At 46.1% G+C, this 24,926-nt stretch overlaps 6 protein-coding genes and 1 long non-coding RNA gene across 9 annotated transcripts; 4 read left to right on the top strand and 3 right to left on the bottom strand.

The window, feature by feature from the left end:
- Positions 1–353: 353 nt before the first annotated feature.
- Positions 354–3,428, top strand: LOC9649089 (phosphoribosylaminoimidazole carboxylase, chloroplastic). 2 transcript variants are annotated; one of them, XM_024658992.1, is made up of 16 exons: positions 354–485; positions 544–753; positions 804–915; positions 982–1,044; positions 1,102–1,240; positions 1,302–1,357; positions 1,424–1,497; positions 1,557–1,704; positions 1,759–1,932; positions 1,980–2,067; positions 2,126–2,251; positions 2,303–2,397; positions 2,453–2,570; positions 2,624–2,718; positions 2,781–2,887; positions 2,947–3,428. In XM_024658992.1, exons 1-16 carry the CDS (start codon positions 475–477, stop codon positions 3,059–3,061), a joined length of 1,731 nt encoding a protein of 576 aa, XP_024514760.1. In that variant the 5' UTR covers positions 354–474; the 3' UTR covers positions 3,062–3,428. The 2 variants fall into 2 exon arrangements, with proteins under 2 accessions (XP_024514760.1, XP_024514761.1); XM_024658993.1 differs by having other exon boundaries at positions 548–753.
- Positions 3,429–3,894: 466 nt separating this feature from the next.
- On the bottom strand, positions 3,895–4,711 carry LOC112340504. The gene is made up of 3 exons (XR_002990134.1): positions 4,649–4,711; positions 4,133–4,257; positions 3,895–4,071 (listed from the first exon to the last, which is right to left on the bottom strand). It is a non-coding gene; the product is annotated as an uncharacterized LOC112340504 (long non-coding RNA).
- A 627-nt stretch (positions 4,712–5,338) lies between these two features.
- LOC9648934 (transcription factor bHLH96) lies at positions 5,339–7,206 on the bottom strand. Of its 2 annotated transcripts, XM_024658999.1 has the most exons (4): positions 6,990–7,206; positions 6,315–6,918; positions 5,820–6,221; positions 5,339–5,741 (listed from the first exon to the last, which is right to left on the bottom strand). In XM_024658999.1, the coding sequence occupies exons 2-4, from the start codon at positions 6,882–6,884 to the stop codon at positions 5,667–5,669; spliced, it is 1,047 nt and encodes a 348-aa protein (XP_024514767.1). In that variant the 5' UTR covers positions 6,885–6,918; positions 6,990–7,206; the 3' UTR covers positions 5,339–5,666. The 2 variants fall into 2 exon arrangements, with proteins under 2 accessions (XP_024514767.1, XP_024514766.1); XM_024658998.1 differs by having other exon boundaries at positions 6,315–7,206.
- Positions 7,207–7,344: 138 nt separating this feature from the next.
- Positions 7,345–8,186, top strand: LOC9649090 (14 kDa zinc-binding protein). The gene is made up of 5 exons (XM_002984963.2): positions 7,345–7,533; positions 7,586–7,643; positions 7,707–7,796; positions 7,858–7,975; positions 8,041–8,186. The coding sequence occupies exons 1-5, from the start codon at positions 7,394–7,396 to the stop codon at positions 8,106–8,108; spliced, it is 474 nt and encodes a 157-aa protein (XP_002985009.2). The 5' UTR covers positions 7,345–7,393; the 3' UTR covers positions 8,109–8,186.
- Positions 8,155–9,929, bottom strand: LOC9648935 (tRNA pseudouridine synthase A). The gene is made up of 2 exons (XM_002985045.2): positions 8,518–9,929; positions 8,155–8,464 (listed from the first exon to the last, which is right to left on the bottom strand). Exons 1-2 carry the CDS (start codon positions 9,786–9,788, stop codon positions 8,197–8,199), a joined length of 1,539 nt encoding a protein of 512 aa, XP_002985091.2. The 5' UTR covers positions 9,789–9,929; the 3' UTR covers positions 8,155–8,196.
- Positions 9,930–9,993: 64 nt separating this feature from the next.
- Positions 9,994–12,076, top strand: LOC9649091 (phosphatidylinositol glycan anchor biosynthesis class U protein). The gene is made up of 13 exons (XM_024658995.1): positions 9,994–10,158; positions 10,211–10,258; positions 10,312–10,372; positions 10,431–10,552; positions 10,611–10,748; positions 10,811–10,887; positions 10,945–11,153; positions 11,221–11,277; positions 11,339–11,507; positions 11,556–11,613; positions 11,664–11,749; positions 11,818–11,874; positions 11,922–12,076. The coding sequence occupies exons 1-13, from the start codon at positions 10,011–10,013 to the stop codon at positions 12,021–12,023; spliced, it is 1,332 nt and encodes a 443-aa protein (XP_024514763.1). The 5' UTR covers positions 9,994–10,010; the 3' UTR covers positions 12,024–12,076.
- A 423-nt stretch (positions 12,077–12,499) lies between these two features.
- Positions 12,500–14,133, top strand: LOC9648936. The gene is made up of 7 exons (XM_024658996.1): positions 12,500–12,695; positions 12,739–12,816; positions 12,861–13,085; positions 13,157–13,315; positions 13,373–13,426; positions 13,475–13,621; positions 13,686–14,133. Exons 1-7 carry the CDS (start codon positions 12,570–12,572, stop codon positions 14,070–14,072), a joined length of 1,176 nt encoding a protein of 391 aa, XP_024514764.1. The 5' UTR covers positions 12,500–12,569; the 3' UTR covers positions 14,073–14,133.
- Positions 14,134–24,926: the final 10,793 nt, after the last annotated feature.

Raw genomic sequence — 24,926 nt, forward strand, 5'->3', positions numbered from 1 at the left:
CGGTTGATATTTCGCCACGCGGGCACTGGAATATGCCCCGCGCCATAAAACCCCCCCAGAGCCCTAGTGTGTCTTGCAAGAAAATGGATTTGCAGCGCTGCTTCCGATGAATTCCTAGAATTTGGAAACCTGATCGATCTCATCGAAGCGTCCTTTTGGATTAGCTTCGATTTAGATGATGATCGATTAAATGTGACGTACATTCGAAATCCTTGACTGAAATTAGGGTTCTTCGACCTTAGAAGGGTAAAGTTATGATCCAACGGCTACAACATGGCCACGCTGGCCAGGGAATCTCCCGTTGCATAAAACCCCTCTAGAACCCTAGAGCTCTTTCTCTAGTCCATGGCTTTTGGAGCTCTTGCGCTCGTTTTGCCGCCATCGTCGTGCTCCTTTGCGGATATTTGCTGCCGATCCAGCCGATTGCGCTCGTCGCCGGGGATCAGAGCGCAGGCCGTGCGCGTCAGGGCGGCGATGGAGCGAGGGTAAGGTTTTCCTCGCAATGCCGGGGAGATTTTGTGTGACTGATCCGAGAATGCGCAGCCAGGACGGGGATCTGGCGCATTGGGAGACCGTTGTGGGGATTCTGGGAGGCGGGCAGCTCGGGCGGATGCTTTGTCAGGCTGCGTCGACGATGGGGTTGAAGGTAGCGGTTCTTGATCCGGCTGAGGATTGCCCTGCGAGCCGTCTGGCACACAAGCATCACGTCGGGAGTTTTCGAGACAGGGATGCTGTTAGAGAATTTGCAAAGAGGTACATTGCGAAAGTTTTCTCCGTGTGCTGGAACGTGTTTCTTGATGAAGCTGTGGAGTTCTCACTGTGGAGATTGAGCACGTCGATGTCGACACTATAGATGCTCTTGCCACTGAAGGCATTGATGTGGAGCCGAGTCCACAAACGATCAGGATAATCCAGGTCTGTTTGGTCGTTTTCTTTTTTTATTCGTTAGAGTTGATCTTGATCATGCCTGTTCTTTTCCAGGACAAGTATTTGCAAAAAGTTCACTTCCAAAAGCATGGAATTCCTCTTCCAGATTTCCTTGAGGTGAGCAAACTGCGCAGCCTGTTAACAATTGGCGTAACGCATCTAGTCTTTTCGCAGCTTAAGAGCATTGAAAGCGTTGAGGAAGCCTCTAGCCTGTTTGGTTATCCTTTGATGGTGAAAAGCCGTCGCCTTGCGTACGATGGTCGTGGAAATGCCGTAGTCCGATCTAGAGATGACTTTGAATCAGCTGTTGCGTGTAACTAACTAGTCGCGAGGAAACTTTTTCCAGTGTTTTGACGTTCGCTTTTGAATTGCAGCGCTGGGTGGATTTGAGCACGGCCTTTATGCAGAACGTTGGGCTCCGTTTGTAAAGGTTCGATAATGTGTTTTTAATTCTTGTCATATCTTTATATCTTCTTATCTTTGGATTGATAAGCAGGAACTGGCCGTGATGGTTGCACGAAGCAGAAGTGGTGAATTGCGTTGCTATCCCGTCGTCGAGACCTCGCAAAAGTGGGTATCTTTCCTCGTTGGACTGTTGCATTGTACAACGAGGTGACACTCCATTACAGGGACAACATTTGCCATGTTGTCGAAGCACCTGCTCAGGTGTCCAACGCTGTAGCACAACGGGCTCTAGATATTGCACGGAAGACGATCGGTTCGCTGGAAGGCGCAGGAATTTATGGTGTGGAGCTGTTTCTTCTAGCGGACGGCCAGGTCCGATAGAACTCTCATTTTCCGTCATGTGATTATCTCCGCGCACCTTTCCAGGTTCTTCTCAACGAGGTTGCTCCGCGACCACACAACAGCGGTCACTATACTATTGAAGCTTGCTACGTTTCACAGTTTGAACAGCATCTTCGGGCCGTGTTGGGCTTTCCACTTGGTGATACAGCGATGAAGGTTCCAGCAGCAATGATGTATAATCTTCTCGGAGAGGCTGAGGTATCGTGGAACACTCTTATCCTTTCCCGTCACTGGTTGGAATGTAGGGTGACGCTGGATTCAACCAAGCTTATCAAACCTTGAGAAGAGCGCTAAACGTCCCTGGTGCAAGCATTCATTGGTACAACAAAGCTGGTTTGTTGCCAAGTAGTTTAAGCTGTTGAAGCTATATACTCTTGGATTTATTTTTCAGAGATAAGGAGGCAGCGGAAAATGGGCCATATCACTGTTGCTGGAGACTCTGCAGCTCTTGTCAGGGCGCGCATGAATCAAATCATTAGTTCCACTGTCAGCTCCAATTCAAGTGAGAGCGAACCAGGTTCGTGTATGTAGTCTTTCGCTCTGCATGATTTGACTTTCTCGTTTCCAGGTCCATTAGTTGGCATATACATGGGGTCTGATTCAGACTTGCGTGTCATGAAAGATGCAGCTGATGTTCTTGACTCCTTTGGTGTTGCTTATGAGGTTTGGCCGCTTTAGTTTCGTTTATACGATGTTTTTTTTATTCGCGTGCTTACAGATGACAATTGTGTCCGCTCACAGAACCACGGAGAGAATGAACGCCTTTTCAAGGACCGCACATGAAAGGGGCATCAAAGTGATAATTGCTGGAGCAGGCGGCGCCGCACACTTACCTGGTAGGCCTCTAAGTTGTGAACGACGAAAGACGTCTTGTTAATCTAAATCCCAGGCATGATCGCGAGCGCTACTCCTCTCCCCGTCATCGGTGTTCCTATCAATGTCACCTCCTTCGATGGCCTTGACGCGCTACTCTCCATAGTCCAAGTATGTTAACTTCCTCTTCGCCTTTTCTTTGCTGGCACCAAACCATAGCTCTTAATGCACAGATGCCAAAAGGCGTCCCAGTGGCCACAGTCGCAGTGGACAATGCGACGAATGGAGGACTTTTGGCCGTGAGGATGCTGGCATTGACGAACCCAAAGCTCTTGCAAAGGTATCGGGCAATAATCTCTAAAGCTTGGCTGTAACGTAGTGGTGGTGGCGTTTTGACAGGATGATAACTTACCAGCAAGAAATGGAGGCGGCAGTGCTTGAAAAAGCGGAGAAATTGGAGAAAGAAGGCTGGAGAAACTATTACTCTCGCAAGAACAAGTCTTCTCCAAGCTAAAGGCGATGGCGATTGGAACTTTCTTCCACTTCTAAAGCGCTGGCTCATAAAATTCCATGAACTACGCTTTGGTACGGAAGAGTGGTGGTCCCAAATGAAGTAGTGGCCCATCAGTTGGGACGTTACGCAATGGGAGTACAATGCTGATGATTGGAGGGGCGGCACGTGACGGGCGGCTCGCTCGTCAGCGACGGCCGTGACTTGGAGATCCGAATCCGAACGAGATCCCGGCCGTCAGAGGAAACCGCCGCCGCCCGTCAGAGGTGGCCCAAAACTTATCCCATGTTTGTCAAGCCCGTCAATGATTGACGTGTCAGCTCGAGCATATGGAATGGGATTAAAAAAAAAAGAAAAGGTTTTCTCCCTCGATGTAATGAGCGTATCGTGTCCAAATCCACGGCAAGCCAGGCTTTTAACTTTCCATCGATATTTGCTTTTTTCACTACAATTTTTTACTCCTGGCTTCATTTACTACTTCCCTTGAATGCAAATCTCAACCGTCCGGGGCCCAGACACGTGGGCGCGAGAGCCGTCGATCTCAGCCATCGCCGACTCGTTCCAGCCAGCACCGGCGGCGGCCGTCACATCACAAAGTCAACCATGGTTGATTTTTAAAATATTTTCTTACCAATCTAATCTTTTGTATTGTGAGGTCATCTCGGGTGTCACAGCAGGACGTACATTGCTACGGAGGAGTGGCGTATTCAAACAAGCCAATGTCACCTCCCTGGATTACTCCTGACCCGGAAACACCTGCGCAGGTTTCCACCTTCCAGTAGGCGGTGGGGAGGTGTCACCTGGACGGTACGACATGCCCGAACGGAAGTAAGGTCTGGCTTTCAATGATATCTATTATGCAGCGTCGTGAGCAACAAATCATTTCTTAGCTACGCTTGCTTGTGATGTTCTTGGCATTCTCGTAGAGAGAATCATCGTAGAGTACTTCGCAAACCACCACCAAAGATTCAATGAACTGTGAAGTTTTTGTCAATCGAGACTATAGCGATAATCTGTGAAGTTTCGTTAGAGATTTGTGTAGCTAAAAAGTTGTCTAGCCAAAGAATCGATTACCTGATGATGGGCGAGCCTGATGATGGGCGAGGCTCCAGACTCCCAAGAACAGCTCTGTCCAGCCAGTTCCGTTGCTTGTCTTGTCTCCCACTCGTTTCCCTCTTGCCGTGTTTGTCTTAACGGTGCTACAAACATCGAAAACGCTACGGGCGTTAGTATATGTAGAATAACCGTATAGTAGTGAGGAAGGTTTCCCAGGCAAGCACAAGCAAGTAAGAGATAGAGCAAAGCAACGTAATAGTCTACGCAATGAGTGCACAGAGCTAAGTTCTAGACGAGGCATCGCATCTTTGCTGCTCTCGCTCGCTCGAAACCTCACTCTCGATATTCGAAACTAGGCCCCTCTCATAAATGCTCTACTTCTTGTCTGCATTGACAAGGCAAAGGAAAAGCAGAGTGAAAAAGAGGATGAGCAGGAACAGCATGTAGTGGATGGAAAACTCCAAGCCAAGCCAAGCAGCGATGCCAGTGCAGTGGAAGAAAATGGAAATAGATTGATGAATGAGAGGAACTGACCTTTCCCATCCTACCTTGCACTGCCGCAGCGATAGCAGCAGAGGGAGTAAGAGTACACTGCATTCGTCCTGTTGAAACAGCGGCTCTTTCGTCCACTCGTCACCACCATCTATGTAGATAGATACAAGGCAGGAAAGAAAATCAGATCAAACGAGCACTTGCAGTAATCAAATCCAGAAAATTACTGACCTCGACAGCAGGGAAAGTGATCTCAACAAAGCAACAAGCCGTTTGTTCCTTGCGGCGGAGCAAAGGGAAGAAGTCTGCAAATCTGCAAAGCACGACAGGGATTTGAGGAGCTCCGACGGGGCCAGTTCAGGTGTGGCCCAATGATAATGTAATCTAAAGCAAAACAACGAAGAAAAGCACACACTTATCACAGAAAAAAGATCGAAGAAAACCCGGACGAACAAGAAACCGTCCAAAGCAAAGGCCAGCCGTCCTCACCTGGCTCGTCCTCAATTCTTATATCCTGCTTCGCCTGCGGCCAGAGGACAAACTTCGTCAATCTTTTGGTGTCGCCCATCATTACAACACTACCATCCCAGGCTTGAAACAAATGCACAAGTAGACATTCAAGACAAATTTCAATGGCAATCTCAATCCAACCAGATCACCCACAACTTACAACACGGACCGCCACCACGCTGCCCCAAGTCAAGCCTGTATAGAACGCGACAACAATTCCCATTTGCCATACAAAGAGCTGTAAATTTGTAGACGACACTTACACTGAGCTTTCTGGAGCCTCCCCAATACCTCCTACAAACAACACTTTCGAAAGCTCTTCCCTTCTTTGCACCACAGATTTTTTCTCTCTACAGCTTAAAGACACCACCACCACTCTCCCTACAACAACAGCACAGCACGAAATTCCGGAACAGCTCAGTAACGAGGCGTTTAAAATCAAAACATACCAACGAAAAATTCCATCCCTCATGAGGCTAGTTCGTGTTGGCGCACTCTCGAAACTCAACTCGGACCCCACCGATATAAAAACTCTTCTCGGCCCGGGGACTTATAAGATGCATCCTATCAGCTCCTGCATAACGTTTCTAAGATCCCCCTCAGAAGTACGAGTTACATCTGTCGCCTGCAAGACAGAGTTCCAAAAGGCGGCTTAAGAAAAGTGTTAAAAAAACTGAAAAAACATATGGGATGGGTCACTTACGCAAGCATGTATGATGAGCAATCGTCGGTTGTCACTCGTATCGGTTATCTGCACATTCCTCACGTCCATTCTGAGCATCTGGATCACGCAGCTGAATATCCTCGACAGCAAATTCGGCCTCGCGCTCGCGCAGATTGTGATGAAGGCGTCGGCACCGCACAGATTGAAAACCACGTTGGAAGATGACAAGGTCCGGAAGCTCGAGTTGCTGCCTCTCTGAGTGACGAGTATCTCCGAGTCGGAGACCATCTTGTTCTTCGCCTTGTCTCCGTCACCGCTAGCCTCGGATTGCTGCACGGCGCTCTTCACCTTCTCGGACTTTTTCTTGAGAAGTCTTTGCATCTTCTGCTCCAGCGACTTGATATAGTTGATGGCCTCGTCCACAATGGTGGATTTGTCGGCCTGTTCCAGCAATGGAAAAAGCCACAGTCAGCGATGATCGTCAGCAGTGATCCTCGGCTAATCTTTCTATCAGAGGAGAAGAAAAGCGCGTACCTTGGATGGAACCTTGGGTAGCATCGAGTGTAGAGTCACGAACATGCTTCTCATCTTCTTGCGCCTCTCTCGCTCCGTCCAGATGTGGACTTCGTGGTCGGGCTCGCCCATCTTGGAAGGGCTGCTGCACAGCGGCGAGGCGGCGCCACCGGTTGTGGTGTCCTGGACGGAGTGGAGGCTGCCGCAATCGCTATCGAGCCTCTTTTCTTTCGCCGTGTTCTTGGAGCTGGCCGCAATGTCCACCACTTCGAGAGGACGCTTGACGCCTTTGTGGAGATGATAGTCCAAGCTGGAGGAGTCGCCCACGGCCTTGCTTGGGAACTGGGAGAAATCCGATGGAGCACGAATCAGGCAGTCCGGCTCAATTTTGCAATGGCTGGATCTTGAGACAAGGCCGCTCATCTCCATGGCGCTGTCGTGCTGCTGCTGCGGCGCCGCTGAGAGCGATTCGACCACGCCAAAGCGCTCGGGATACATCCCCCAGTCTCGGATCCGCGCGTCGGCGTCATAGCGAGCGGTGGAAAACTCCGGCACTATGGTGGAGAATGCAGGCAGTATGCAGCTCGCCATGGCCTTCTTCTGGAGATTTTCTATCGGGAAATGCCTGGATCGATCAAAATATCGAGAATGCAGCAGCAAGAAACAAGATTATGGCGGCGTCTGATCAGATCGAACCTCTTCTTCGCGAAAAGAAGACGACGATCGATTCGAAATCTTCGCGTCGATGCCGCTGCAGTGCTGCAAAACTTAAGGCGCTGCGCGGCGGCGAGCAATGCCGACACAAGATTGCGCTAGAAGCTCGAATCAGCAACGCTTGAATCGGCAAAGAGAGAAAGAAGATCTAAAAGAGACACTAGTCGCGAAGAACAAAAGAAGAAAGCGCCATCGCCCAAAGGAGCTTTCCCTAGGCCAAAACAAAGAACACGATCTCTTAAAAATCTCATTACGTACGCGCCCCAGAGTACGGACACTGGAACTTACCAAAGGTCAAAAGAAAGAGTTTAATCTGGGCGGTAGAACCGTTGGAGCAATCTCAGCCATTGGTCTCAACTTTGCATCCCAGCCGTTGGGTTTTCCCGATGAGCTCGACGAATAGGGTTCGTGTTCTAGCGCGCCAGGTCGGGGCAATGTCGGGCGGCGCCGTGCAACAATCTCCGCCAGGCGAGGAGGTCGCCGCGCAGGCCGCGTCCCTGTTCAAGGATTCCGGATCGCCAACGATGTGAGTCGAAAATCTCGTCTTCTCTTGCAGTGATCGCTGTGTTTCCTGGCAGATTTGACAAGATCATCGCCAAGGTGATTCCTTCCAAGATCGTTTACGAGGATGACAAGGTCCGGCATTGTTATTCTAGGCTCTCTTCTCTTGATCTCACTGCTGCGATGTGGAATTTCCAGGTTTTAGCGTTTAGAGACCTAAATCCACAGGCGCCGACACACATTCTTATCATTCCCAAGCACAGAGATGGATTGACACAGCTTTCCAAGGTAAAGCTCCACTTTTTTCTATGTTCTATGGCACTTAAGACTAATCCTCCATTTGCCACAGGCAGAGGAAAGACACAAAGAAATCCTGGGAGAACTACTCTATGCTTCGACCGTGGTTGCCAAGAAAGAGAAACTGGACGATGGCTACAGGATTGTCATCAACGATGGACCTCAAGGATGTAAGCCTGGCGAGAGAATTTCCATTTCTTCTTCTTCCATAGCTCTCTTACCTTTGTTTTCACAGGCCAATCGGTCTATCATCTTCATATCCATCTCGTTGGAGGACGCCAGATGAAATGGCCGCCTGGCTAGCTGTAGAAGGGGAACGTAAGCTTCTATTTCTTACTGCAAAAACGACTGCCATCGAATGGAGATTTTTTCTTTGGGAAAGTTTTGTGTCTCAACTAGGAGGAGCCTGCGCTGCAAAATCCGGGTACCTCTCTTTCGTCAAGCCGTGAAGCCACCGAGCAAAGACCCCGTCCTTGGCTTCGGTGGAAGCAATGTGGGGATAGATCACCTCGGTCTTAAACTCGGCAATTTCCTTCTCGAACGACTTTAGCGAGACCTCTTCGTGGCTTCCCGCGAATCTCTGGTTATACGCAGTGTACAAGCACTCGTCGAGGAAGAGGCCGAGCTCCGGTGCCATTGGAACTCCGATCTTCGTGTCCCTGAAAGTTTCCGAAACTTAAGAGACAACAAAGAACGAAGAACCAAATCTTACCTCCGAAAGGCTCTCTCGAAGATGGTCTCCGGAGCATCACCTCGCATCACCGCCACGGCCAGGCCGATCATCTTGCGGATCTGGTGAAGCATGAAGCTCTGGCCGATCACTGTGCACCGGACAAACTTGCAGCCTTGGATCGTGAAAACTTCGCCGGCCTCGTACGAGGTGATATACCGCTGCGTGCTTGGATCCTCCGGCTTGACACGGCACGTAAAGTTGTGAAAGTAGCGAGTCCCAACGTAGTTTTGGAGGATCTTCGTGAGCTTGGCTCGCTCCTCGTCACCGAAAGTGAATCCGGTCTCGAGATCACTGCTTGTGCAGGTGCAAGTCGGAGTGAATCTGCCGGTGGTAGTGCCGGTGGTGGAAGTGGTGTCTTCCTCTACATCCTCGCTGGTGATAGCTTCTCCCGGATTGTCTCCCGGATTGGCTGCTTCGATGGTCGGGCTCTCGACTCGGTGGGAGGCCGGATCCAAGGCGAAAACCGGAAGAACATACTCGTACCTCCGCCTGTCGCAGAGATTCTTGGCACTAAACGTTCCTGTCACCCTCGTGAATCCCAGCACCCGGATCTGCTTTGGGAGATGGGAGTTGACACGCTCCACAAAGCCAGGCGGATCCACGAAGAACCTCCCGGACACCACTTGGCCTGCGGCACTGACTCCCTTGTCCGTCCTCGCAGCTCTCGCCCAGTCGATCTTCCTGGGGTCCCCGAAAGTTGACTCCGCGATGGCACCCGCCTTGAACAGCGCTTCCTCGAGATCGCCCTCGATGGTCTTGCAGCCTTTGTTGCGCTGCATCCCCTGGTAGCCATAGCCGCTGTAAGAAACGAAGATGGCGATCTTCCTCTTCTTGTAGCGCGCTGGCTTCTTGGCGTCTCTAGTTTCCCTTGTATCCTGGGAAGCTCCTTGCGAAGCTTGTACTCCATCAGGAACAAAGGCAGCGATATCATCTTCGTCTAGCTTCTTTCGTTTGAGCCCAGCTTTTTCTTTCTCAATCTCCTCTTCTTTGCCGAGAGTTTCTTCTTTCGCAGCCGCTACTATTTCCTCCAGCTCCCCGCTACCTATTTCTTTCTGGAGATCTACACTTTCTTCCCCAGTACCTCTTAAAGAATTTGGGGCATCAGCGGGAGTAGAATCCCCCTGCTGCTGCCCCTCTTCTATATTTCGGACCTTTAGCTCCATCCCTTCTGCTATTGCCTCTCTTCCAACCGCTGGGAAGCTTTCTTCACTGGAAATTGTAGCAATGCCGTCGACTGCGCTCGAATCCATCGATTTTCTCTACACTAGGCCATGGATTTCCACCAGCGCTGCTTCTGGCGCATACCTGGGAGTGCTGTGATTCAGCCGATCTCTGCGTACCAGACCGCCACACCGCACATTTCCCTAGAACCCTAGCCTTCCTTAAACCCTAACCAAATATAGCTCCACATCTGACCGTTGGATTTCCGCTAAACCAAACGTCGAGATCCTAGAACCCTAAAATGCTGTGCCATGGTTTTGCAGGGGAGGAGATCGTTGGCGCTATGGGGCGGAATGACGCTCGCCGCGATCGCGAGGCTGCTTTTACTGATGTCAGGCGCTTCCGCGCGGCTTAGTCGATCGGTGGAAATCGCTACTCCGGTCACTAGTCTCGTTCGATGTAAGGCTGATTGCTTGATCCCGATGAGCTACATTTTTATAGATATTTCCAGTGGAGGAGGGATTTTGGCTCAAGAAGCTGGGATTGTCTCCTTATGCCGGTGAGAAAACACTTCCTTGTTCCATTTTTCTCTAGCTTGCTAGTTTGCTACAGGATCTGTTTATCATGGATCTCCATTGCTGCTGGAAATCATCGGTCCGCTTGGCGCAAATAGGTGAGAGGATATTTCAAATTTTTCTCAAGGAAAAGCCAACGTTGTCTCGCTGTGACAGCCCCATTCTTTTTCTTCTTTCGGATTTCGCTACGGCTCTGTTGATAATTCTCATTGGAAAGCGTCTCTCGGCTGCTCGCGATCACTACACTCGTCTTCTGGAGCTGCCAATACCTTCCCAAGGCAAGAGAAAAGTAAGATTGGAACATTGGAATCACACATTCCATGCTTTTTCTTACAGGTGAAACGCTTGACATTGGAGAGATAGCCGCGCTACTCTATCTTTTTAATCCCTTCACAGTCTTTGTCTGTGTTGGAGGATCGACGTCGTCTTTCGAAAGCTTCGTTGTATGCTTGGCTCTCTACGCTTCGTTAGAAGGTGCGGCATATCAAACTTTGGAATTTATTTTCTTTCTTTCGAAACCATATTTTTCTATGCAGGAAATGCTCCGCTTGCTGCTTTTGCGTGGGTGATGGCTTCGCACTTCGCAATGTATCCTCTTGTTCTGTTAATTCCGGTAACTTCACGCACTTTCGATCTAGCAACTCACATTCTTTGCGTTTTCTTTTTGAAGATCGCGTCGGCGTTGTGTTGCGGACCAGACAAGCCCCGCTCCAAAATATTCAGGCTAAAGTCTTCAGAATCTCTGAAGTCCTCGACCAACGTTCAATGGCAAAAGCTCTGGAGCTTTATCCTCTGGTCAGCCGTCTGGTCGTCTTGCGTACTGGGATTGTGTAACCGGATTCTTCGTCACGATGGAGGTCTCGGAGAAATGCTAAGAGAGTAAGCGTTCTTTTCTTCTCGCTCGTTCTCTTTGGTCGCTTTGAAATAAGCTTTACATCTTTTGCAGGACGTATGGCTTCATTTTAACTGTCAAAGATCTCACTCCAAACATTGGAGTGTATTGGTACGTAGTCCTTTTGTTTTCTTACTACAACTACCTCGCTTCCTCAATCCTTTGCTTTCAGGTACTTTTTTACCGAGGTGTTCGACTTCTATCGGTCATTCTTCCTCATGGTGTTTCATGGCAACATATTTTGCATGATAGCACCACTGTCTATATGCTTCTATCACCGACCGATTTTTCTTTCTTTTATTTTAATGGCGGTTGTCTCGACTCTAAAGTCTTACCCATCGGTAAGATGTCTCCTTGCAACTTAAGCGTTCTTATATTGCTTTGCTCAGGTTGGAGACGCGGCGTTGTATTTGGGACTGATGGGCCTTTTTACTCACGAGCTCTCTGGTTGTATTCCTTTGGATTTGGATCAGAGGTTTATGAAATTTTTGCTTCAGATTTTAAGTACGCGTTCCTTCTCCTCAATTCCTACATTTGCGTTGCAGCTCTTGGGCCCGTGATGTTCAACCTATGGATTTGGAGGGTATTTATTTCTTTTCTTTGTTCATCAATCATTTCATGCCTCTTTCTTCTTTTCCTTCTTTTCTTCAGGGAACAGGAAATGCCAACTTCTATTTTGCGACTGCTTTGGCCTATGCGTTTGTCCAGGTAAACGCGGTCTTTCTTTGCTAGGCTAACGAAAGGAAACTCGGCAGACAATTTTGATCGTTGAAAGCGTCAACTCGATGCTACGCTTCGAGCGAGGCCTCAAGCTGACAATCAAAACAACACTGTCAAGCTCTAAGAAAGACAATTGAAAACCTATGATTTACTACAACTTTAACATATTTTTATTATTTCAAGTGGCTAACAGCTTTCAGAGGCGGCAGAATGGCCCATCTTCACAACCAGCTTTCGACATTCATCATGTGATCTTAGCAGTACTGAATTGGAGATCACTGACGTTAAGCCTTGATTGCTGCCATAAGTTAATCCATATGTGCATAGTCTATAAACGATTTACTATGCTCATTGTTAGAAATAGTATACAAAAAACACCAGACAATTCTGTGGGCAATACACAACATCTTTAAATTGGACAAAGTGCCTGCGCAGAGACACAACTAATTTACTTCACATTCAAGCTATCAAACGGAACATTTCAGTCTCTATCAACTTTGGCCGAATGAAGTTAACGTCGATTGTTGCGGTCGCAAGCAGAGCCATGCTGTGAGGGATTGACGATAAGGTTTCTCTTCTTTGAATATTTCCATGTCCACACGTTATGAAGAGGATATTGTCGTTTAAAAGGGAGCTTCATCGATCTGCTTGATTATTCTTTTCTTCTTTTTCCACTTCGAAGAATGTCAGAAACAGAAGCATTGCTGCTGATGGTATGCTTCTTACTTGCTCACGCAGCAGCAGATCTCAATGAGGAGATGAGAGATTTTCTCCGAGACGTGAATCCTCCGTTTGTCACAAATCATACGGTTTGTTTTTTCGTTTTCAGATCCTTGTGAACACGATTTGCAGTTATCAAATGGAGACATCATCCTCTGCGTCCCAATTAAAAATCAACTGTCTCTAAGAAACCAGACACTGCAGCTTCTGGTAAGCTGTCCAACATGGATGAAAACTAATGATTTCTCGTCTAGCCTCCTCAAATGATGAGCAAACAAGAGCACAATCGATCAGAAAATTCCGGTCAGCTGTTTGGTTTAGAAGTTGGATCGTGCAAGGAAAACACAATACCGGTGTTGCACACTTCGAATACCATAGCCGCAAGATTTGATTCTGTGAGGAAGCTAACCAAAAAACATTCCTCTGGAAAAAATCGAGTGCCATTGGCTGATGAAGAACCTGGCGTAGAAACTCACGAGGTAATACAGTAATCTAGCAGGATCTGATCAAAACTCTCAAGAGTTGATGATACTTTGCATGACCATGACAGCATGGCTACAACCAGTTGAACGGCAACTTCCGAGGGATGGAAACAACTATAAATGTTTGGGAGCCATACGTGGAAAAAACTTCCGAGTTCAGTCTGGCACAGTTATGGATCATCTCAAAAAAATTAGGCCCATTGAACACAATTGAAGCTGGATGGCAGGTATGTACGCACTTCTAGAAATCAGTCATATTCTTATTTACTGAACCTTTCTTGAAGATTTATCCTAAATTCTATGGAGGAACAGGACCTCGACTCTTTGTCTACTGGACGGTAAACCAGACTGGTAATAAAACATTGTATAAGCATTGTCAATGGCAGGCTGATGGCTACGATAAAACTGGCTGTTATAACCTGCGATGCCAAGGCTTTGTACAAACAAGCAACAAGTACGTACTAGGAGGATCATTTTCGAGCGTATCCACTCCAGACTCTACACAATATGAGAAAACCTTACGTGTTTTCCAGGTCCATAGTCCAGACTACGTAAAAAACATGCATAAAAGCTATTAAATGGTTTTGAATTTTTCAGGACGATAGCTCAAAGAATTGGTGGCTACAAATTGACGGGGAAAGTATTGGATACTGGCCTGCAAGCCTTTTTCAATCTCTACAGAATGGTGCTGAGACATTGGAAGCTGGCGGTGAAGTCTGTTATGATAAAGAAAGTGGAGTAAGACACACAAAGACTGGTATGGGAAGTGGAGAATTTCCATCCCAGGGATATCTTAAAGCTGCATACCAGAGAAGAATACAGTACCTGGATTCCAATGGAGTAATGCAGCCAGCAATTGGGATGAAAAGTGGAGCTGAAGTACCTAAATGCTACACTGCTACTAGTGTTGCTGCTGACAAGGGAGATGACTGGGGTGCATATTTCTTCTTTGGAGGCCCTGGATATAGCAACAAGTGCCCATAAACCTTGCAAAAGGCAAAAAAGTGTATAAGCTGAAATAAAAAAAATTATGAGATCCATACTCCATTTCGAGGATAGGAAGTAAGAATAAAACAAAACAATTTCTCCATCAAGAAAGGGGCATTTCACCAAACCTCTTGTAGCAAACTATACTATTGACATGATTAAATAAGATTAATACCTGAATCCAAGCAAAAGGCTTGTTATCTCGTTCTATCCTACATGTCTGCAGGGTGATGCCTGTGCTCCGTGATTTGCGAAAGCTAATCTCACTGTGTTCAATTAGCATCCTCAAGAACAGGCTTCAATGCAACAACCTTGTGGAGATGTACAACATTTGTGGCAGCCTGGGCTTTGCATAGGAGAACTTTGGCACATGAGGACTTGAGCATGCTAAATGGGTATTTGTGAGCCTTGAGTTCATAAGTTGAAGAGTTGAGTTTATGAGTTGAGTTTAAGTTTTAATTATAGTTTAAGACAAACATTATAAACTTTAAAATATTAAAGTTATAGTGAACTTAATAATTTCACAAACTCTCTACACATTATATATATCAAAATGTTATCAATAACACTTCTCTCTACACATTATATATATCAAATGTTATCAGTGACACTTTTTGTTCTAAGGAACTCCAGATGCAAAGACTTTATTAGCTGTTCCAATAGTTTTATGTAATGTAGATTTTTGGTGGTGGAATTGGCTTAAGGAATTTTATATTGCAGATAAGAAACCACTAGTGTTTACCATGGATGAGTTTGAGGTTGCTTTTTGCTTACATTTTTTCCCTTACTATGACATGGAGAATGCTCACACAAAACTTCAATATTTTTAACAAGGGAAAATTATGCTTAAGGACTATATTAAGAAGTTTATTTGCTTGATTAGCCATATTCTAATGAAGGATCTAGATCAGAACAAATCTTACTTTATGAGATTTTAATTTAAATTTACCTTTTGCATTGTCTAAATCTTCCTTTTCTTATAGTTTTTCTTAACTTCTTATCTTTCACTCTTTCCTTTTTATTCACCTTCATGGTAGAGTAGTAACTTCTTCCTCTTTTGACTCTAGAACAACAATTGATGCAATTATTTGATGCTTTGTAGTTGTAGTTGAACAATGAAACTCAATTGATAGCAACATTCACAGTGTAGAGTATAGTGTAAGCGACTAATTTTTCCATTTTACTTTAGTCACTTAACCACACCTTCAACCACTTGGAAGAGTTTCATTCACAACCTCCTTAAATCCAATTCAGGACTTAGGACTTGCTAGCCCCGAGAATGGCATCCATACCACTCATCCCTTGCACTTAGTCCAAGTGCTCCATGTGTCCAGTCCTAAGACCAACACCCAAAGGTACCATTGACATATCGGCCTGTAATGCTAAGGCCATACCCATTCACCTTTGTCGCACTAATGGTCCAATACCACTTACATCACAATCCCGTCTCTCCAAGACTGGGCTATTCGTCCATGAGTGGTCATCCCAGATCCACTCTTTAGCATCCTTAGGATGCCCACAGACATGGGGAATAGCCTTCCTCAATATCCCTTTGTTAGTTCCTACCAAGTCCCTTTTCTGTCTATGGCCATGTTCGCCAACACTGCCACTATATCAAGGCCCACATGCCCGACCACTAAGTCCCATGGTCCTCTGGGACTTCCTCACCATGTGACTATATCCTTAGTCACTACACTAGAGGACTGTTCCTCCTCCTTTCCCCCATTTGGGACTCCGGGACAACATTTCGGAACACCGTGGGCCTACGCGAGCCCCGTGGGTACTCTCCCCACCTTCCGCCTTTAGGTGCTCTAGCCATGGGCTTAGAGCGAGGTTCTGTTGAGCCACGCCTGGTATCCAAGTAGGTAGTGCCACCCACACTTGGACTGGGAGCATCAGTCAGTTGATCTCCCGGGGGAACTAGAGTCGGCTCTTGAACATTTCACCAAACTACCCCACTTGTCGGTCCATATTCACTCTAGTCTTGGATTTCCCAGTGGTCAGTTCATCACCCAACATTGGGTCTAGCCTTCCTGGGCCAAACTGGCCTTTCCTGGCCAAATTGGCTCCATTGTAGTCCTCCCCTTTACTATACTTTTGGAGCTCACCAAACCCCCCAGGGTCTGGGAGACGAACGCTTTGGGCTTTCACCCTCTCAGACTCAGACTCGAACTCGGACTCGGACTTGGACTCGGATTCGGACTCGTGTAAGCGACTAAATTTTCCATTTTACTTTAGTCACTTAACCGCACCTCCGACCACTTGGAGGAGTCTCATTCACAACCTCCATAAGTCCCTCTCAGGACTTGGGGCTTGCTAGCCCCGAGAATGGCATCCATGCCACTCAACCTTTGCACTTGGTCCAAGTGCTCCACGTGTCCGGTCCAATGACCGACACCCCAAGGTACCACCGACATAGCAGCCCGTTACGCTAAGGCCATGCCCAATCACCTTTGCCACACTGGTAGTCCAATACCACTTGCATCACAGTCTTGGCTCTCCAAGACTAGGCAAACCATCCATGAGTGGTCATCTCAGATCCACTCCTTAGCATCCTTAGGATGCCCACCGACAAGGGGAATAGCCTTCCCCAATATCCCTCTGTCAGTCCCCACTAAGTCCCTTTCTGCCCCTGGCCGTGTTTGCCAACATTGCCACTGGATCGAGACCCACAGGTTCGACCACTAAGTCCCACGGTCCTCTGGGACTTCCTCACCACACGACTGTGTCCTTGGTCACTAACCCAGAGGACTGCTCCTCTTCCTTTCCACAGTCTGGGCCTTTGGGATCACATTTCGGAACACCGTGGCCTTACGTGAGCCACTTGGGTACTCTCCTCGCCTTCTGCCCTTGGGTGCTCTAGCCATGGGCTTAGAGTGGGGTTCCGTTGAGCCACACCAGGTATCCAAGTAGGTAGTGCCACCCACACTTGGACTGGGAGCATCGGCCAGTCTATCTCCCGGGGGAACTAGAGCCGGCTCTTGAACACTTCACCAAGCTACCCCGCTTGTCGGTCTGTGTTCACTCTAGTCTTGGACTTCACAGTGGGCAGCTCATCACCCAACACTGGGTCCGGCCTTCCTAGGCCAAACTGGCCTTTCCTGGCCAAACTGGCTCCACTACAGTCCTCCCCCTACTATACTTTTGGAGCTCACCAAACCCCCCAGGGTCTGGGAGACGAACGCTTTGGGCTTTCACCCTCTCAGACTCGGACTCGGACTCGGACTCTGACTCGAACTCGGACTCGGACTCGGACTCGGACTCGGACTCGGACTCGGATTCGGACTCGGACTCGGACTCGGGCTCTGGCTCGGTCTCGGCCTCGGCCTTGGTCTCGGTCTCGGTCCCGATCTTGGTCTCGGTCTCGGTCCCGGTCTCGGTCCCGGTCTCGGTCTCGACTTCGGACTCCATCTCGGGTCCATCTCGGACTCCATCTCGGACTCCATCTCAGGTCCATCTCGAACTCCATCTCGGGTCCATCTCGGACTCCACCTCGGGTCCATCTCGGACTCCATCTTGGACTCCATCTTGGGTCCATCTCAGACTCCACCTCGGGTCCATCTCGGACTCCATCTTGGACTCCATCTCGGGTCCATCTCGGACTCCACCTCGGGTCCATCTCGGACTCCATCTCGGACTCCATCTCGGGTCCATCTCGGACTCTTCCACGTGTCATGTGTTGGTCCTTTTGGGGTCCCTTTTTGGAGCCTCGCTTATTGCTCGCTTTGTGCTCATTCCTCGAGCACTTCGTTAGGAGTTCCACTCCCGCTCTCGACCTTTCAAGTCGGAGCTTTTGGCCCAAACGTGTTACACTCGTTTGGCTTTCGCTTCGGCCACTACCACGTGGCACCCTTCCGGCTCCACTTTGGGGCCTAGGGATTTTGTGTCTCACAACTCGGTCCCAGTCTCGGTCCTAATCTCGATCTCAGTCTCGGTCCCGGTCTCGATCCTAGTCTCAGTCTCGACCTCGGACTCCATCTCGGGTCCTTCTCGGACTCCATCTCGGACTCTGTCTTGGTCCATCTCAGACTCCATCTCGGGTCCATCTCGGACTCCATCTCAAACTCCATCTCGGACTCCATCTCAGACTCCATCTCAGGTCCATCTCGGACTCCATCTTGGGTCTATCTCAGACTCCATCTCGGACTCCATCTTGGGTCCATCTTGGACTCCATCTTGGACTCCATCTCGGATCCATCTCGGGTCCTTCTCGGACTTCATCTCAGACTTCATCTCGGACTCTATCTTGGACACTTCCACGTGTCATGTGTTAGTCCCTTTTGGGTCCCTTTTTAGAGCCTCGCTTATTGCTCGCTTCGTGCTCATTCTTCAAGCACTTTGTTGGGAGTTCCACTCCTGCTCTCGACCTATCAAGTCGGAGCTTTTAGTCCAAACGTGTTACGCTCATTTGGCTTTCGCTTCGGCCACTACCACGTGGCACCCTTCCGGCTCCACTTTGGGGCCTAGGGATTTTGTGTCTCACATACAGCTCTTCCTACTCTTGCTGCTAATACTTGCATGTCCTTTAACTCCACTTCTTATGGAAGATGGTCATATTCCAATGGAGGTTGATGCTACTGCTGCCCAAACTTAAGGACAAGAGCAAGGACGTGGTTATAGCTATGATATCTACTATTGGACATATGATAAAGTTAGTCACACTTATTGGTGTTGCCAACATTTTCTAAAATAGAGATCTCCATTTCCCAGGTGGAAACCTTGACATCAACAACATCCTGTTGGTGCTAATGTAGTGGAAGGTTTAGACATTGAGATGTTTTTGAGAAACAAGGAGTTGTACAAGTAGTGGAGGATCTTTGTGCAAATAAGTCAATGACCCCTCCTTTTTTCAGGAGTAAAATCAAGAGGTTCACTCAGCACCAATTCATTTAGCATTTCTTAGATGGAGATCTTGGCATCAACAATATCTTGTTGGTGCTGCTGCAATGGAAGATCTAGACACTAAAATGCTTTCAAGAAATAAGGAGTCACAGGAATAATGGAGGCTCCTTGCACAAAAAAGGTCAGTGACCCCTCCATCTTTCTTTCAAGAGTATTATCAAGGGGTTCACTTGGCACTAATTCATCCAGTATTTACTTTCCAAACTTGTATTTATAACAAGAAGTCTCTGTGAGACACAAATTCTAGAGCCTTAAAAGTGGAGCCGAAAGGGTGCCATGTGGTAATGGCCAAATCAAAAGCTAAATAAGTATAACATGTTTAGACTAAAAACTCCAACTTAAAAAGTCAAGAGTGGGAGTGGAACTCTCAATAAAGTGCTCAAGGAACAAACATAAAGTGAATAATAAGTAAGCCTCTAGAAAAGGGACATAAGAGGACCAATATATGACATGTGGAAGTGTCAAGATGGACTCAAGATAGAGTTTGAGATGGACCTAAGATAGAGTCTAAGATGGAGTCTGAGATGGACCCAAGATGGAGTTTGAGATGGACATGAGATGGAGTCCAAGATGTACCTTAAATCAAGTCTGAGATGCTTCCAAGATGGAGTCTGAGATGGACCTGAAATGAAGTTTGAGATGGAATCGAGACTAAGTCCGAGTTCAAGTCCAAGTCTGAGTCTGAGTTTCAATACTAATACAAACTATTGGGTGAAAGCCTAAGCCCAAAGTGATCGTCCCCCTGGGGGGGGGACTACAAAGGGTTCCAAAAATATAATAAGGAGAGTGTGGGGGTTAGACCCCAATGGAACTAGTTTGGCCAAAAAAGGCTAGTGTGGCTTAGGAAGGCCATGCCCTTGTGTTGGATGATGATATAACCACTAGGAAGTCTAAAGCACCCACGAGGCTTATATAGGGCCATGGTGTTTCAAAATGTCATCCCAAAATCCCAAACTATGGAAAAAAGAGAAGCAATCCCCTTGTGTGGTGACCAAAAATGTGGTCATGTGGCAAGGAAGTCCCAGAGGTCCATGGGACATAATGGTTGGGCTTTCAAACCCTGACTTAGTAGCAATGTTGGTGAATATTGTGACTTGGTGCGGACTGAAAAAGGGATATTGAGGAAAGTTGTTCCCTATATCTGTGGGCATCCTAAAAATGCTAAAGAGTGGATTTGAGATGATCACTTATAGATGGATGGCCCAATCATTAGGAGACAAAACTGTGATGTAAGTGGTGTTGGACTACCATGGTGACAAAGGTGAATGGGCATGGCTTTAGCATAATAAATTTATATGTCGGTGGTACTTTTGGGTGTCGGTCATAAGATTGGACATGTGGAGCACTTGGACCAAGTGCAAAGGTTAAGTGGCATAGATGCCATTTTCAGGGCTAGCAAGTCCTCAAGTTTGGAATAGGACTTATGGAGTTTGTGAGTGAGACTTCTCCATGTGGTCGAAGGTGTGGTTAAGTGATAAAAAGTAGAATGAAAAATTTAGTTTTTTACAATCTCTTATTATTCTCTTTGTATTAGTCGATACAAGCTTAAGTTTATCTTCTATTGCTCAGCATATTACCACATATTAGCATCTATATTTGCATTGTGTAGTAGAGCTATTTTTCATTCTTTATGGCAAAAGCCATACATACACATATGTACAAGATGAGGTAGATTTAGTTGTGTATGTGGGTTATTTCGAGCTTGAGTTGCAATTATTGCAGGTGGTGCTAAGTCAAGCTTTTAACCTCATCTTTGGTATGGATTGGTTGCCCTATAATTATACCAAGTGTGATTTTGAGGCTTCTTCTTCTTTTATACTTTTTTATATTTTTTTTATTCCTCTCACTTTTATTCTTTTTTATTTCTTTATTTCTACTTCTACTTTCATCATTTTTGTCTCCCCATTACTTCCTCTTATGTTCTATTTTCCTTTTAATTGTCTTTGTGTTGCAATGGTTGATTGGCTTATAAAGGAGTATGCCGATCTTTTTGATTTTGACCTATTGTTTAGGGCTAAGATTGCAATACGTCATCGTATTCCAACTAGGGATAATTGTCCAATCAAGGTTTCTATTCATCGTTAGTCACCTAAAGAGATCAAAATTTTACATACAAACATCAAGGAGATGTAGTTATTCGAAAATTACAGAATCTTTGGGTATGTGAACCTCATTTTGTGACAAAGTTTAATGGGAGTATTTGTTTTTACATCAACTATCTTTTGTTAAATGAAGTGACAATCCCAAATGTGTACCCTCTTCCTCACACTATTGATCTTTTGGATAGTCTAAGGTAAAGTCATTGGTTCACCAAGTTAAATCTTGCTTTTGGGTACTGCAAGTGCTGATAACTGAGGAAGATATTCTTAAGATTGTTTTTTGTACACCATTTTTTTTTATATAAATTTTTGGTGATGCCGTGAGGTGTTGTAGACTAAAGGATCCCCGAAAGCATGACTAAAATGATAAAGAGTTCATCGGATGAGACCAAATTCAAGATCGAGTGCAAGATTGACTCTAAGACTGAATTCGAGACTGAGTCTTAGACCGTGTTCGAATACTAATACAGGTTGTGGGGTGAAAGCCCAAAGCGTGTGTTTTTTAGAGGGGGGGGGGCAACTGTATGGGGTTCTAAAAGTATAGTAGGGATAGTGAGGTCTAGGAATTAGTCTTGAAGGAATTCTTTAGTGGTGCTTTCAAACTGACTTGAGGTTAAAATAGGGGATTAGGGGCTTTGGGTGGGAGTGAGCATAAACTTAGGTGGTGCCGGAGGGGCCACCCAAGGAAGTGTTCAAGAGCATCTCCCACTCCCAGAAAGAAAATTGATTATAGTGCTCCCGACTCATGCCCCATCTAATTACTATAAGCAACCAAAGAGAACGACTTGAAAGACGGTCCATGGGGTTTAAATATAAAGGGAAAAGGCCCATGAATAACACTGCACCTCGTTTTCCAATCGGTTAAGGGTCTTGGGATACTTGGGGTTAAGCATCCTTGGGTTTGAATAGTATTGGGCTGGGTGATCTCCTAGAAAGTCCAAACTCAGGAACTTACAATTACTTTGGGTTTTATAATTAAGTCTTGTTGTACCAAGGGATGTTAGGAACCTTGAGGTTGATGTGCTTGGTTGCTTATGCTTACAAAGAATGTAGCCGAACCTTAAGTCCAATCTAACCTGAGGAGGGGTATTGGAAGAGAATTTGGGAATCTATGGATAAATGGCTAATGTTTTTTTGCTTGTGCAATAAGTTGCTAAAACCAAGTAAGACCAAGTAGGAGCTGGTACAATAGGTAGGAACTTTGGCGAAGGAACTTAACTAAGGCCAAGGCTATAATAGTCGAATAGACGAGGTAAGTTAGCAAATGGGAGAGGAAAAATTTATGGTTTATATGACTATTGACTTCATCAATAATATCTTAATACACTTGGCGGGGATGTAAGAGAAACATGTCTGTGATGTTTGTAAAGTGTTAGATTAACTATAGGAAATTGGTTTAAAGTTCAAGCGCTAGGCTGCTAAAAGTCAAAAAATAACTTAACTAAGTTTTGCATAATGTTTCAAATCAACTAGCTGAACCACAACACATGTGGACAAACCTTATGAAACTTAAAGGGTTGATGCCATTCCACAACTTATTAGTGTCAAACATTTTCACAAAATATTTAATATTTTTTATGTAAAGCATGATCCAAAAGGTTGCACAATTTTTTATCAAACATTCCAAATGTGACAAGATTGTTACCTCCTATGAAAGGTGCTCCTTGACTAGTTTCTCACCATTAAGTGCCAGCTTTCAGTACAACTCCACTTTTTCCTTAACTTCCCCTGAAATCCTATGTGATCAACAGATGCAAAAGCTTCCACCAAGTCTGCATCAAAATAGGTGCCATATGCGCCTGGCTTTGCAGCCTCCATAAACAGTGATCAACTTTGCTCGGCGGGATAAAAGAAAGATAGAGGTCCTTCAATTCAGAAACCATGACCATCCAATACCCCTTCACTTCTACATTAAGCTTAGTGATTCTCATTTATAACCATGCCATTGTACAAATCCTAAGTGTCAAGCTCTTCCACTTCCAGCATTGCTTCTTTGTCCTCATCATCAATATTCAAATCTGCTGGTGTATCTTCCTCATACCCCTGATTGGTGAGTGCTTTACAAAGTGACACTGGTAGTCACAACAAGCAACCCACGTGCATACTTTGGGTTTGTCTTCCAAAAGCTCTTTAACATACTATCCAGCAATGGTTCATAAGTTTTTTTTGGTGCATGACAACTCATTAAATTTCAAACCATACATTGCAGTCCAGAGTACGCATATAGTTATAGTTAATTGTATCCGTCATGAAGACATCCCTGAACTCGATGCTTGTTCTCAACCAGCTCTCATATCTTGTAGTAGCGAATGTCCATATGCTTGCTCCTGGCATGGTAACGATCTTCCTTGGTCAGAGCCAGTGCACTCTGATTATCTAAATAGAGGAGGAGTGGACCATCCCCCTCACACAGCAGATCCTTGGATAGGTGTTGCAACCAAAGGGCTTCTTTAGCAGCCTCAACTATAGTGATGAATTCAGCCTCTGAGGAAGACATGGCCACAATTGATTGCCTACGACTAGACCAACTAACTGAAGCACCAATGAATGCATAGCCAGTAGTGGATTGTCGGGTGTCCAAATCACCACCATAATCTGCATTGCAAAAGCCAAGCACTGTAGAATTTGCAGAAGCCTTGTACCTTAGAGCAAAGTCATGTGTGCCTTGAAGATAGCATAAGATGCGCTTCATCCAGTGCTTGGGGCCAGGATTTTCTAAAAAAGTTGAGACAACGCCCACAACATGAGCTATATCAGGCCTTGTAGCAACGGCCAAATAAACCAGGCTCCCGATAGCTTGCTGATAAGGCACACCACTCATTGCTTCACGATCACTTGTGGATGATGGAGAGGAAACAACAAAGAGCTTGGTGCCTAGCTCAATAGGTGTTGGCACATATTTGCAATCAGTCAGATTGAACTGGCTGAGCACTTCTCTCACATAGTGTGCATGTGAAAGTGAAATTGTGCTTACTTGACGATCACAAAATACTTGAATACTGAGGTAGAAGTGAACTTCACCCAAATCAATCATCTCAAACTCAGCAAAGAGCTTGGACTTGAGAGTGAGCAGCATAGCTAGAGCATTAGCAGCCATTATGCAATTGTCAACATAAAGTGCGACAATCACAAACAGCTTGGCCACTAAATAGGGGTGCACATTTCCATCAGCAGCACCTTTCGTGTAGCCAAGGGAGCAGAAGAAAGTATCAATCCGCTTATACCAAGCTTAAAGACTCTGTTTTAAGCCATAGAGGGTACACTTTAGTTTGCAAACTTGATGTTCCGTACCTAGCTCCACAAAGCCAATGTAGATGTCCTCCTCAAGTTTGTTGTTCAAAAAGGCTGTTTGCACATCCATTTGCTGAAGTTTGAGGTTCCAAGCAGCTATAAGCGTCATGATCATGCAAATAAAAGCTAGCTTCATAACTAAAGAGTAAGTCTCTATGAAATCCAATCTAGCCACCTGAGTGAAACCTTGTGCCACTTAACATGCCTTGAATTTCTTCATGCTCAAATATTAATTGTAAAAAACTGAGAACACACAATAGGTGTCAATCAAATGACCATCAGTTGGCAGCTCTGTTTGATAAAGGTGCCCTTCTTCTCATGAGATTGCATCTTACTTTGCATAGCAAATAGCCACTTGTCTACATAAGGGCCAAAAAGTGCTTGCCATGCATTATGAAGAATTGAAATTGGTTCAACTACAATAGTGTGAGCAACAAAGCTTGGTTTTATGTCACCTTCAATTAAAGAAGTCAAAAGACTCCAAAGCTTCTAAAGCATGTTGCATTAGACAAAACACCCAATTAAAACACCACAAGGTTAAATGTGGTACCTCATTAGA

This window comes from Selaginella moellendorffii, unplaced genomic scaffold, assembly GCF_000143415.4.
Source record: "Selaginella moellendorffii unplaced genomic scaffold, v1.0 SELMOscaffold_65, whole genome shotgun sequence".
Taxonomy (NCBI): Eukaryota; Viridiplantae; Streptophyta; class Lycopodiopsida; order Selaginellales; family Selaginellaceae; genus Selaginella; species Selaginella moellendorffii.